Source organism: Wyeomyia smithii, chromosome 3 (genome assembly GCF_029784165.1).
Source record: "Wyeomyia smithii strain HCP4-BCI-WySm-NY-G18 chromosome 3, ASM2978416v1, whole genome shotgun sequence".
Lineage (NCBI taxonomy): Eukaryota > Metazoa > Arthropoda > Insecta > Diptera > Culicidae > Wyeomyia > Wyeomyia smithii.
The window spans coordinates 68951829-68966709 of record NC_073696.1 but is presented as its reverse complement, the minus strand read 5'-3'; the positions used below and the strand labels follow the sequence as shown (position 1 = coordinate 68966709).

The 14881-nt window shown below is 39.6% G+C and overlaps 1 protein-coding gene across 2 annotated transcripts in view; it reads right to left on the bottom strand.

Moving 5' to 3' along the window:
- Positions 1-14881, bottom strand: part of LOC129728121 (villin-like protein quail) — a 49171-nt gene that overhangs the window by 24780 nt on the left and 9510 nt on the right. The window contains exon 1 of one of the 2 annotated variants that reach the window (XM_055686529.1): positions 850-1311. The exons of the other annotated variant lie outside the window; for it this stretch is intronic. Coding sequence (XP_055542504.1) covers positions 850-882 — 33 coding nt within the window. The 5' untranslated portion in view covers positions 883-1311. Of the gene's footprint in view, positions 1-849; positions 1312-14881 lie in introns of those variants that run through there. 2 annotated transcript variants of the gene reach the window in all.

Below are 14881 nucleotides of genomic sequence, written 5' to 3'. Positions count from 1 at the left end.
TACATTCTGCTTAGGTTAAAACATCTGGTTTGCCCTTATCGAAGCTCATCCCAAGCTTTAGTGATAGTGATCTTTATTTCTAGGCAAATATTGAAACTTTGCATTCTGAAATTATGCTAAGATGTAATTTAATGTGAGGAGTGACACTTAGTAAAATTGTAGAGCCTTTCAATTGCACAAAGAATAGTTGATAATAGTTAAACTATGATTAATCTGATTGAAAAAAATTTAAATCATCTACTTAAAACTTTGGTTAATGGATATAAATGTTCAATGATAGCATTATAGTATAAAGTTCAATGCCATCCTCAATTTTCAGGTGACCTCACGGATTAAATAGCCCTAGTTGTGCTGGTGTCCGACCGAATGTAAATAAACAAATAAAATGAATTTTCAGGTGAAGCTTGAACACATCAGTTCGAAGGAAACATCTAACCAAATTTGAGAAACAAAATTATTATTTCGGAAACCAAGTTTAGATAATATAAAATAACTACAGCTGATACCAGATTTGAAAAATGTTCAAAAACTGCATTTTCATAGATATTGAATAAAACAATTTTCACAAAAATTGCAGCTCAATTATATAAAAACACTTATCAATGGTAATTTCATTTTGCAACTTTAATTTCGCAGCCATCGCCAGTTCTTTCTTGGAACAACATTCGACTTTTACAATGGAAAATAGAAAGCACTACGTGAGGAACAATATAACACGTGTTGATAGCCAGTATTAATGACATGTTTTGTTTTTCGGTATAAACATGGAATTCTATACGTTACACGTTTATCTGATGCAAAAAAAACAACCACTGTAGAACCAACTTCGACCTAATACTAAATACCTACGTAGTCTTTCTGATTGATATCCAATATCTGCATTTTGAAATCCACGCTAGTAACACTCAAAAACTGCACGTTAAATTTTTCTCTATCTGCACACTAAACTCGGACAATATATTTATCCAAACTGGTTAAAAGTATTACAAAAACCAAAAATTATCACCACACACTGACGAGTTGGTTCGATTTCTGTCAACTATGCCGACAAATTCTAACGAAACTAACAATAACCTTCTAACCGAACTTTTATCACAGTCTACTGCGCTCCGTTCCAGGCGATGGAGTTGCGTTGCATTGGGGCGGCCGTTTGACCTGCACCGAATATTAGGTAGGTAGATATTCCAGAAAACTGTACTGCAGCACCCGAACTCGTGGACCGCGGACCGCTAGGATGATTGGCTCTAATTTTCCTACCCAATTTGCTTGTGGTAACGCGCCGCGAAACGAGCGAACATTCCATACACGCCGAGCGGTGGAACAAAAATGATATGCAACTCGCTTCCCGGCGGAGTCATTCATTCGCAGCTGGAAATGTGAATCGGGGGGAAAAAACTTACTTCGTGGGTAGCCTTACCACCGTGACTCCCATACCACTACACGAGTACTTAGATAGCGTGAACTGCTTGCTGCGGGTTGTGTTCGAGTGGCTTAGCTCTAGGTAGGTATAGACGGAAGAATGGGCAGCTTGGAGCGTTTTTCTTTCGGTTCGTTCGCTCTGACTCGAATGTTTTCCACGCCAACCGACCGACCCCTCACATCTTTCGCGGAGTGAGTGACTTCTAGTGCGGGTTGCCCCTAGGATTGATCGTTTGCATGCTCCCTATACCTCTTCGTTGTTGCGCAAATTCTCGATCGTCATGCGGTGGACAATGTTAATGACGCAGAGGGGTTTCTCGCTTGTTTGTAAGAGGTTGTTGGGGAGTTAACAAAGCAAACAATTTTGGAATGGTGTGGTTCGTTTTTTGAATTTTATTCATTAAAGAAAAAATTGGTCCTTAAGTAGTTACTCTGCATTAATTTTGCATTATCCTCTCACATTTTGCTTCATTAGAGCTCTTTTATCTTAGGTTTCTCCTTTTATAACCTGCTGCAACAAGTGACCCATTCAAAAATGAATGTTTTGGGTGAAGAATTCGCAGATATTGTTAAAATATGAGGGTCACGAGTTGCTCCACTATTTCTAGGTTTGATGGTGAGATGCTAAGCTCCTTAGTTCTACTCTTTGATAGGATTATTATCGCTCAATTTATCGCTTATTAAATTATTGTTTTATCGACTACTCAATTGGTGTGAGAGGTATGGTTGCTTTGAAAATTCGGAAAAATTCGAGAAAAAAGTTATAACGAAAACTGTGATTTTCAGTACCTCTTCAAAGAAAACTTTATGTTACTCATAATATGTAAGAGATAGAAACATGATGTCTTCAGCAAAGTTTATTTTTTTGAGATCACCTAAAATTTTGCCGAAGACACCATGCGTCTATCTCAATCTGACAAAAAAGTGAATTTTCTATCTTTCTATCTCACTTTTAGGTGGATTGATCACTCATCTTCCTACATCTAAATATGTATTTTTGAATATCTTGAAACTTCTCCGAACATACATTATGGCTATAACCAACATTTGAAACGCTATTTAATTAATCGCACGAAAACGGCAAAATAAAACAATGTGCAATGGTAGCTTGTTTATAAGTTGTGTTTATGAACTTATAGAACGAAAATTAAAACACAAATGGAACTTGCCCTAAAGCTGTCCTTCAGATGTTTTTTGCTGAAGGCTTGTAAGACAATTCACTTCATGTTCGCATATTTTGCCTTACAACCGTTTGGTCTCAAACATTTTCATCCGGCACAGTGTTTTCGATGGTTAAAATTATTCGGGGTTAAATATCTCTTTTAGATATTTCTCCTTCAAAGTGGCTTCTAGCCACAGGCGGGGTTTTGAACTCACAAGCAGTTTTTCAAATCGGTTAATTTTCCTAGTAATCAATTGTGTTCTCCAATATGCTATGATTAAATTTTCAGGTTGTTTTCATTATAAAAATCTAACTATAGTAAAAAATAAATGGAAGTTCATACGACAAGATACATTTTGAAAATGGAGGAAAAACACCAACATTAAATAAAACTAAATTGAAAGCCTCACAAAAATGTATTAGGCAGTAAACAAACCACACAAGACAAACGTTCCTGTCGCAGTGGCACTTTAACCCATTGCCCTTCAGGCATACAAAAAAAAGTCAGTAAATGAACGTTGTTGAATGCTAGTTTGCTTCCATGATGGTATGTTATACTCCTTATACTTCCATAGCTTGTTCTAGTAGTTTTCAATTTTTGCGTTTTCTGATCTTAGACATGTTATGGTGATGTAACGTCAACTGAAATCTATAGCTGACAGTTGTGTCAGAGGTGTTAACTCAACTGTTCTATAACATCGGGTATTTTAGGAAGGAGTAGTTAGTTGAAGAAGAAATGAAAATATGTATATATTTGCACCATATTTACTATCCAGTCAAAATACTTTCGGGAAAACAACGAGCAAAAAGAAGCTACAATCTAACAAATACCAAATATATATCCAAATAAACTATACAAACAGTGCGTTTTTATTATGATTATTTGTTTTTGTAAATGTTGTTATTGAAGTTGTGACGAATCGGTCAAGCAACTTTTTTGCCACTTCGTAGTACTGACATGAAGCTTCAAAATGGTAACAAGTGTGAACTTATGGGCGTTTCTCCTTTTCGCAGTATTTACATGGTTATATCGTATGGTGTTACCTAACAACTATACTTGAGATTTTTCCATAAAACTGTTATATATCGGCAAGAGAACAGATAAATTTTTATATATAAAATGCATCAAATGCGCAACTAAGTTCTCGCTATTTTCAGTGTGCTGGTTGATTTCGACATATGAGCAAAATCATTTCAAATCGCCTGGAAATACACGAAAATTTAATCGACCATTTTTGATTTGGATGAAACTTTGCACACGTATTTGGCTTAGCAAACTGAGCATTCTTCACAGGTGGAGAGATTTTTTACACCCATGAGTTACATTCTAAAAGAGCGTATGCCTTTCGGCATAGGTTTTATTCGAAGCATTGTAGCCCAGAAACCGACCTCTACTGGAAAACGCAAGCATGATCTGGTGCCCTAATCAACTAGTATAAACCATTCGTATCGAACGTGTGCAGAAAAGTTTCATTCGTTTTGCATTGAGAAATCTACCTTGGCGGGACCCGATTAACCTGCCTCCGTATCCGGATCGCTGTCGTCTACTTGGACTCGACACTCTTGATCGACGCAGGAAAATTGAACAAGCACTTTTTATAGCTAAAATTATCAATGGTGAAATCGACTCCCCGAAAAATTTGTCGCTGCTAAACTTTCGTGCTTCGCAGCCTCCGATCTACTGGATTACTACAACCTAGTTTTCATCGCACTATGTATGGATACAACGAACCGCTACCCTCCTGAATTCGCACGTTCCTCAAGGTTGAAGACTTATTCGATTTTGGTGTACCGTCATATAAGTTTAGACAACAACTTGTTAACAGTAGATCTTTATGAAACGTTCATTATTATCTTTCATGTAAACCTAGGTTAGATGAATTAATACAAATACAATACAATACAATACAATACAAGAAGGGGGAGCTGTTCTCCTAGGAGGGCAGCTTGCCTGAATGTCCATATTAGGGGCGGCTCGAACAGCGTCTGATCCGGAGCGGATAGCTGAATTATGAAATGCGCTGCCAGCTTTACCCAAGACGGCCGCTCCATCGCGAGACTAGGCATCCGCAGCCCTAGTAAGATAGCATGCCCAAAAATTAGAACACTACGAACAATCAAGAATTGAATACGATCGGCAACGACCTAGGCGACGAAATTAAGACGACGATTGGAAGCTCGGTACATGGCTGCTAGACCAGCTAGAACCCCACCACGTTGATCGTTGCGCTCCAGGAGCTTTGCCGGAAAGGAGAGAAGGTACGGAGAATCTGTGGCCGCAGAGCACAGTACTACCAAGACTGCGGCACAGCCAATGAGCTGGATACCGGCCCAACACTATGCAGAATACAGAGTCTTGTGATCAAGTGGCAGGCGTGTTTGTTGAGAAAAAAGGCCAGTTCTTCAACTACACTTTCGTCAATGTGCACTGCCCTCACGAAGGAAAACCCGATGTAGAGAAAGAAGCGTTCTACGCACAGCTGGGGAAACTCTACGATAGCTGCTCGCGTAGAGACATCAAGATCGTCATCGGGGACATGAACGTTCAGATCGGTAGAAAAGACAGTTACAAGTCGGTGATAGGTCCGCAAAACCTGCACACCGTGACGAACGACAACAGCCAGCGATTCCCAAGAACTGGCAGTCCAAAGTAGTTATCGGTTTCCGTTATACTCTGCTAGAAAATTTTTTGGAAATAAATATTGAAATTCAGTCCGCGCAAATATATATTTCGACTGTGACATACAGTCTTCCTCAGTGCTTATGTGGACTGGTCCACATAAGCACTGAGGAAGACTGTATGTTACAGTCGAAATATATATTTGCACGGACTGAATTTCAATATTTATTTCCAAAAAATTTTCTAGTAGAGTATAACGGAAACTGATAACTATTTCTTTGATTTCTCAATCACTCTGCTAAGACGCTCGTTATAGATATTCTAAAAAAAAGTCCGAAGTACCTTTTCTCCCCGAAAGGACATCCACAGCAACAGCTCGAAGCGGTAACACCTATGCTGCCGTGAGATGACATTGTGACGTAGATCCAAGTGATCAGTTTTTCAGTACGGCCCAAAAACGAAAGAATTCTTCGTCACTTTTGTATGGAAATGTGTGCCAACGTCACTTTGTTTTTTTGATTTTATGCAACGTACGAATAAGTAACAACAAAAAGGAAGATACCAAAAGATAGGTCTTCGAATGATGAACAAATTGGCATGAAAAGCTCATATTCGTGAAAGTGGCACTTACGTCACTTTGTCATATCACGGCAGTATGGTGGAGAGGTTTGGCGCATCGCCTCTCGAGGACGGCTGGTGCAGCATTCGCACAGCTATCGGGGAGACCGCAACGGCGACACTAGAAGTGGAAACCGAGTGGCATAAATTACTGGTATGACGGGGGAAAGAAAGACGCTGGCTAGAATGCTGCAATGAGTCATTTCCAGGATTTGAAAGGAGGAAAAACTGCCAGACGAGTGGATGGAGGAAGTCGTCTGCCCCATCTACAAGAACGGCGACAAGCTGGAGTGCTGCAAATGCGCGGTGTTGCTGCCTATAAAATACTCTCACAGATCCTGTTCCGTCATCTATCACCTTTAACCAGGATGCTCGTGGGCCAATACCAAACGGGCATTATGGGAGCCCGTGCCACCACGGATTAGATATTTTCAATCCGACAGATCTTATAAAAATGCCATGACTACAACGTGTCTACACATAACATGTGCTACGTGCGTGTTTCGGGAATACTATCGAGCCCATTTGAATTGCGCAGAGGGTTAAGACAAGGTGGTGGATTTTCCTGTTTGCTGTTTAACATCGCCCTTGAGTGTATGAGTGTAGGGCGGGAACTCGACACGATTTTCACAAGGTCTGTTCAGCTTCTGGGCTTCGCGGATGACTTTGACATCATGACACGTAACATTGCGACGGCGGAGGAAACTTACGTCCGACTGAAAGCCAAAGCCGTACGAATCGGACTGCACATAAATGTGTCGAAAACGAAATACATACGAGAAAGAGGCTCCAAGAAGAACAACATTAGTGTCCTAACTCAAGTCTTTGCAGACGGCGATAAGCTCAAGGTGGTCGACGAGCTCGTGTATTTGGGGTCACTGGTGACGGCCGACAATAACACCAGTATAGAGATCCAGAGACACAGCCAGGCTGGAAATCATGCCTACTTTGCACTTCGGAAGACATTTCGATCAAGTCGAATGTGACGACACCCAAAGTTCAAGCTGTACAAAATCCTGGTAAGGCCGGTAGTCCTCTACGGAATCAAGATAACAACGCTTATTGCGGAGAACGCTCTTGTAGTTTTCGAATGGAAGGTGCTGCGGGCTATCTAAGATGGAGTACGCACGTGCTGCTTGGAGAGAATCCCATTGCGCACCGGAATCCCGGAAGTCAAAAGGTTGCGTAAAGGTACGTTTAGACTATTAGACATGTCGGTTTGATTTTGACCACTGCAGAAATCGAAAGTCTGCTCGATTTACCGTTCGACATACTTTGTCGAACCTGTTTGTATGGCGGTGTTCACACTGCTTGCACAAGTCGGAAGGAAGAACTGCCAAATGAATGTCAAATGAATTCCTTTCTCAATTTCAATATTTGCCAGCACACAAAAAACCGAAAATGATGTTTGTTATGGAGAGCCAAAACAAACAACTGAAGAAAAAAATTAAAGGTTGCTATGTTCTTGAATCGAAGGAAAAATAGGAACGTTCCTATTCCATTCGACATATCGAACGGCATGTTGAATCACAATATCGAAAAGGTGTAAACGTAAACCAACATTGAATTCGATATATTTTCGAGCAATCAGCTCGAATCAGATAAAAAAATCAGATAGTCTAAACGTACCTTAAGAATGCCGGACGACAACCCCGTGAATACACTTCTCTTCAGCAACCCCGCCGGCAGCAGAAATAGAGACTTGCGAGTAATGAAACGCCTGGGGCACTGGCGAAGCACAGCCCAAAACCTAGCAACATGGCGACAACTTCCTGATATAGCATGAGCCACTTCGACTCTCGTCTGATTGGTAAGGTAAGTAGTAGAGATCAGGCATGTCTAAACCCACCACACCACCCGCGTGTGTGTTTCAAGCGATGCCACGGAGGGTATTCAGATTTACGAATGGCTCTCCAGTGTTTTGTCTTGAGCTCGCGACGAAGGGTAATACGAAATGCCCTGCGTGATGTGTTTGTTAGCAGATGGGCCAAATGCGCTTTTGAGTGCTGTGGTTTTCCCATGCCTGGTAGAGATGGTCGGGTTTTGGGTCACACGCGAGTCGCATGTGACTGGCTCATTGTTCGCGGAAATTTGTCCTTAAAAATTTTCATAATTTTCATAAAACAGCTTGCTTTGATTGCATGTTTTGGGAATGATTAAAAAACAAGGGACTTGGGTGATTTCTGATTTAAAGCCAAGCGTCATTGAATATCGTTTTTCGACGTAGAATTACGTCTCACGGCAACATATATAAGGGTAAAAATTTAAAAGCCGGATGCGTTGAGAGCGTCACAAAAATTGGCCAATTTCGAATGCTTAAAACTCAATCAGTTTCCACCGCATTTTTTCTAAATTGCAATCGCTATTGGAAAACCTGCTATGCGTCCACTAAAATGCGTTTGCTCTCAGTCATTTGGCCACTGCTTATAGCTGTGAGTGTCCGGTAGCGTGCGTGTATAATCATTATGTTTTGTTTGCTAGCTTGCAGTTTATGCGAAAAGAAGAATAACAACAGAACTAGAATCATCCCGTGTCATCGGTTAATACCAATCCAAAATTTAAAATTTAAATGCAAAAATACATTGACTGAAGACAGGCTGTCGTAATTCTACGTTAACCTTGCGGTTGTGTCTTATGAACAACCTCTTCAACTATTTTCGCATGTGACTAACTACTCCACCAGCAAACAAGAAAGGATGTTCTTTATCGCATAGTGACTGGAGGACCAGGTCGATGTTATTTATTATGAGCTGTTGAAGCGATCACTGGAAAACTGTATCGACTTTGATTGATGCGATTAAGTCGAGCACTGTGTGGAACAATACGAGTAGAGGTACATAAATGACATTCTACTTCTTAAGTCATTCAAAATAGTAATTTTTAATTTGGATTTTTTAGTTTGGAGGTCAGCTCACAGTGTAATGCCTCCAATTTATCGGTGGCATCGAGAGCATGGGAGCGTTGTCTTGATGAAAGAGCACTTTTTTCTCTGTCTTGTGCGATCGTTTCGTCTTCATTTTAATGTCCATCCTGTATAATATTTAATAATATTTACCGTTTCAAGGTAATCGCATAAGAATGTATTGCTTTGCGAATTCCGCAAAAATACTGCCCAACGCTTTCCTAGTTAATTGTTGAGCTTTATGGCGCTTCGCACGACATTCACCAGACAAAAGCCGCACCACCGACAGTCGATTTTACTCTGGAGTGTAGTGGTGGATTCATGCTTCTACCATTGTCAGGAATCGCCGCGAAAATTCCTTCGAATTGCGCGTAATCAATGCCAAGTTCTTCGTCCAAAGTTTGGTACGTTGGTTTGTTTGGGTGATTGTTAAGAATCGCGGCAGACATCATGATTTTTTTTTGTAAGATTTGGACCACTGCGACCATTATTATGATCTTTTGTGGTAAATGATAAGCGTCAATGAATTGATTCATCTTGTGTACATGTCAAGATTAGCAATCCTTACCTTTAGTCTAAGCTAAATTTTAGTAGCATGATTATTTAGTTCAGAAATATCACACGCACCCTGTATACTCTTAATTGCTTCTTTGCCACCAATATCTATATGTACTATGAAATGTGAAAATCATGAAAAGACCCAGAAGGCGAAAGCAAATCTAATTAACAAGCATGATGTAACCTGGAGTATAATTAGTTAGTTATAAATAAGAAAGTTTATAAATAAATCATCGAACAGCTTTTGAAACAGCGTTATATTAATATTTCACCAATTGATCGCTAGTTCCAGCGGAAACCATGGAAGATGAATGAAAGGTGAGTTTATTAACCCGCAGCTAATTTGCAAAACAAATAAAACGTTTATAAATCAATCAAATCCTAAAGCTGACTGTGACTATATTTCTTTTAAATCCAACCATTAACAATAAACTGAGTCACTGTTAGGGGGGCAACAAATTTTACTGCCGTTTCGGTGATAATAGCTCAGGCGAACTTCGGTGGGTTGCTCTTGATTATTTACGAGCACAATAAACAGCTCGTTCCAATTAGCAACAATTTTGTTTTTCCCCACGTTTCGGCTCTCTGACTGCGCGTCAACTTCCGGCAGATTGAAGGGGCGTCAGGTCGCGCTAACGATGGCAGTAAAGTGGAATAAGACTGACAAGTGAGCTAGTCGAAGAATAGGATCCGATGGAACAGGTGAATTGGTTGTCGAGAAAACAAAAGTACCGTTGAGTGGACTCAACTTTGACTTACAATAGGTTGGAGCAGTTTCTGCAAACCACTTTAACTTTGATTGATGTGCACTAGTGTGCTTTGCTTAACTGAAGGTAACAACGAAAAAAAAAAAGCGATAAACAAAGGCACAATGACACGTTACACCGTATCCAGTAACAAAATGAAACTAACTGTGCTGGAATGTGATATTATGGAAACATTTCTTCCAGTTGGCAATGTTCTGACTAATTGGTGTTGCGCTTGCATTGTATTTTTAATTGTTAAAAGTGCTAAAACAAAATTATATACCATCTCAGCTTTTGCTCTCATGGTGAGATTTTCAACTCTGGTGGATACTAGTTAGGGTGTTATTTTTCTGATTTATTATTATTTTCTCTTGTCTACCCATTTAAACGTTTCCGTTGTCGTTTCGATCCAAAAGCGAATGGACTGGGAACGAAACAAGACATGCTGCTGAAATGTCAGAAGCAATAATTTTCCTCTGCGGCTGGTTTCGGTGGGATCAGCCTCGCACCCTCTGAGCGTTACCACTAGCCGCGCGGCTCTCGTCACTATTCTGTAGGGTAATTACATAACTGCGCTTTGGTTCTATTTGGATCGTCTGTTTAGTTGCTGCAAGGTTCGTCGCTGTAACCATCGAAATCTCCCAAGGGGCATGAGAGAAACTATCGAGATGGCATTTCAGGCGTACGGAAAGCCGCACCAATTGGAGTCGTGAAAGGTTTCGCGGTTATGAGCAATGAACCCAACCTATTATAGCACAAGAGCACTGGGTTGTACATTTGGGGAGCTATACAGGCGATAGTTGCGGTTTATTGCTTAAAACCCGCACATAGAACGATGGTTGTTGTGTGTTTCAAATTATGGCGGGGACACATTCTTTCCAACAGTGCGGAAACAACAATGGCTATCGAGTGCGGCTTCGGAGAACGTAGAAAGAACGGCAGTTCTGTGATTGTACATTTTTCGTATGGCGGAGGCGCGTTTGAAAATGCGGGTGCGGACTTCGGCTCGCGGTGCGTGTGCTCGAGCGGAAAATTATTCACGGTTGCTCTAGATTTACGCTCGACTGGCTGGCACCAGCTGCCCGACGGTAGACTTTTTTGGATATGCAGCTTAATTCTGGAATATTTTGGATGGGAAAGCAGTGTTTTCAGGTGTCTACGATTCGTAAGACATAAGCACCTATTTTGACCATAGTACTAGTTTTGGTAACACTAGTTTTTAGTTCTTAACTGTAAAAATTTTGATTCATTCTTTCAAAAATTCAACACATAAAGTTAAAAAATTCTGTAGATAAATTATTTGACCAAACCTACGAACTAAGAGAAGTTTGGTTTGGAAATTATAAATATTCCGATCCCACCGCTACGCGAAAGTAAAACAACAAAGTTTTTCATGCATAACATACTATGGTCAAAACCTGTGCTTTTACTATGAAAAGCATTTTGCTCTGAAGCACGTTCTGTTTCAGCTACTAGAACATTATAATCAGTTAGAGCATTTTTTAGGAAAATGCTACTTAAAAATAAATCAAATGATAATTGCACCCATTAGCTGGCAATTTATGGTTTGGTCCGGCAATATCTGATGATAATGTTTAATTGTTCAGTCATCAGAAATGGTACAAATTATTCGATAAATTTTCTCAATCGAATACAATCCCAACGATTATTTTCACTGTCTAGAACATAATCGTGGAGATAGAATTAACACAACCATAGTTAAAAATCTGTTATACTTCTCATCTCTCGGTCCGTTTCATCGTCAATCAAAATAAAGTCAATTTGCTGCTTCAATAGCAGCCACGGATAGAAAATTATTGCTACTCTTTGCTTTCCGCAAACCATTCGCTGTGCCATTTTTCGCAAAACTTCAACAACATCAGTATTTCTTGAGGTTACGTGATTACTCTTTTCTACGACGCCCTGGCGCTTTTCGAGCCATCCTCCGTTGAGCAAGGCAAAACCGGGCCTTCGGTAAAGTTTGTTGCATTTAAGTTGTGGTAACTTTTTGCTTCGAGCATCTTATCGCGATCGAATCATGATGTTTACGGGCTGCTTGTATTCTGTCATGCTGGGGGCATAAAAGTTTCTGGTTCACGAACAGAAGCTGCTGTAGTAATTATCTTTCAGTTTGTTTTGCTACTTATCTGCTGGTTTTTTTTCTGTAGAGACCTTATATCACGTTCCTGTTACTTCTTAAGATTGCTTTTTTGTTAGATTGTAGCAAACGTTGTAATTAATCAACTGCCGCAAAAAAACGAACCCGCAAGAAAATTGAGCAGTTATGCGAATGTCTGGAAAGGTTCACTGTTTACCAGAGAGTTCCGTTTAATGAAAGTATTAGCTATTTTCATTGAAATGCAAAAAAAAATAAACGATTTAATCGCTCAGCAATTGTTTATTTTTCTATTTTGTTGTGAATAATGACTCACTTATTATTAGCTTGTTTTATAGGTGGAGAAAATATACATCACGTTTTGATATTAGCAAATTAAAATTTATGTCATCTAAAGCTAACTTCTACCATGTGTTGGCAAAAATGTACCATTCTAGTTAACTTTCAATAGAAATATTTATTGTGAAAAAGACATATATTTGCCCTTTGAAAAACAGTCTAACCGCCCATATTCTGAAACATCAAACCAACAAATTTTTAGAACATTAAACTTTTAAAATGTTGAAATGTCAGACCATCTAAGGTTTGAAATTAGGCAAGCCTAATATAGTGTAAATCTGTTGAATTACTGAACCACTAAAAACCGAAAAAATAACATGATTGAAATGATAAAAGTAATGAAACGTGAAAATGTTGAAATGTCAAACTGTTGAATTGCTAAATTTTCAAACTGTCAATATTTAAAAAAAGACAAAATGAGAAAATTTCAAACGTAGGAGAAATAATCTAGAAGACGAAAAGATTAAAATATGCAAGGAGAAAGGACAAATAGACAAGAAGCTAAGAAAACTACCAAACTCTCAATATATCAAACCGTTAAAAAAACTCTCAACACTTTTTTTTAAAGGTAAAAATTTTAAATCATTCAAAACTAAAACCTTAAGGTTGGTACATGCTGTGCCGACCGACATACAAGAAACCTTAACGGAGATCGGGTAACCAAACCCGGTGGAAACTTATAGACTGGGAAGGAGGGACGTACACGACTGTGTCCTGTTAGGGGCAGCGTACAACAGCGTTTGACTCGCGCAAATCTCTTGGCTAGGGAGCTGGGAAACGTGAAGAACGTGAATTCCGAGCGGTAGAACCTATTTCGGACTCTTCATTTAAGTACCACATATACTACATTGCACAGTGTTTCATTTTACCGAATTCGTGCAAAGCTGCTAGAAAAAGCTTCTGCCACGACTTTCTTGAAGGCACTGGACTATTTCACTGTCCTAAAAAAGAAATTCGCCATATTTCTCATAGGTTGATTAATCACTGAATCGACCATTTTAAGAGAAGCGCAATAAAATGACTAGAAACTTTCAAATGAGAGCACGCTATTATTATAGTGCACGAAATCAGGCGGCGTGTAAGCAAGCAAAGTTGCTGATTATCACAATCATTCATGATTCATCATCGTCGCTGCTCACTAGTGACTTGGTACTAGAGCTGCAGCCTATCGCATCATCAAGTGCGAATAACAGTGCTTACTGAACTGTTTGGGTGTATTCTCTACTTCTTCTCCTGCTATTGTATCTCACTGAGTTAACACATTCGGCCACCCGAAAAAAAGTTACTCACCATCAATTCGACTAACAGCTGAAGCGAACGAATCTAACGAAGCGAACGAAGCGTCGGGAAAGACCAATGACGTTTACAAAGGAAAAAAAACACCGTTGGTTTTGAAAAGAATAGATTCGTACAAGACCCAAACAAACGTCGCCGCCTAGGGTGGGCAAGCGAGTTCTCTGTTTTTCGAATAGGGTGTTCGATACATCTGAGAAGGGATGTATTCTTGACAGAATAAATTATGCGGAATATAGTTTAAGGAATTAGTTTAGATGTTCACACGTATTGTTCGAGATGTTTAAAAAGCAAAAAATGACATTCTTTCAATGTATGTTTTTATTTTTATGTTTCTTGAAGTCAACTGATTATTGGTTTCTGAAATTCAAAATGAATTTAACAAAATTGAAAGCATCGATAAGGCACCTATATTCTATTGCCCCTGTAGCAGCAGCTTTTTCCTCCACAACATCCTTCATCTTTGTTTTTAACGCGCGGCAGTTCATCACTGCTAGACTCTTCCTATTTTCACAACTACAACTACGCAGCACTGTTGGCTGAAGAAAGCTAATCGTTTCGGTTCACCCAAAAAAAAAAAGACCCGAAGAATATGACTGATGCAAATCGTACGAACGGTGCGAACGATGCAAATGAAGTGAATGATGCGAATCATCTGAATATTCTGAGTGATGAGATTACCATGGAAAAAACCTCTGTCTTCCCTATTGATCTAATCGGGTCCGAAGCGAAGATGGTGCGAAGAGAAAAAAAAACTTCTCATACGTGAGTCACTCACCATGGCACGGGACAATCAACGCGTTCGTTTCATTTATGAGTGCATGCTTTGTTGCCACTAGCGAACCTATACATTAGAGAAATGACAAGACACTCACTGTTAAGGCAACTGTCAACATCAAAACGGATAACGGCAATGCAAAATGATACAACTCGCCCGTTTTGATGTTGACAGTTGCCTTAACGGTGAGTGTCTTGTCATTTCTCTAATGTATAGGTTCGCTAGTTGCCACTGAACTGAGTACTCCTGGTTGCAGACAACGTATTTGAGTGTAATGAAGTGATAATCAGCAACACAGAAAGCAAGAAGAGGAGTCGGTTACATGCTAAC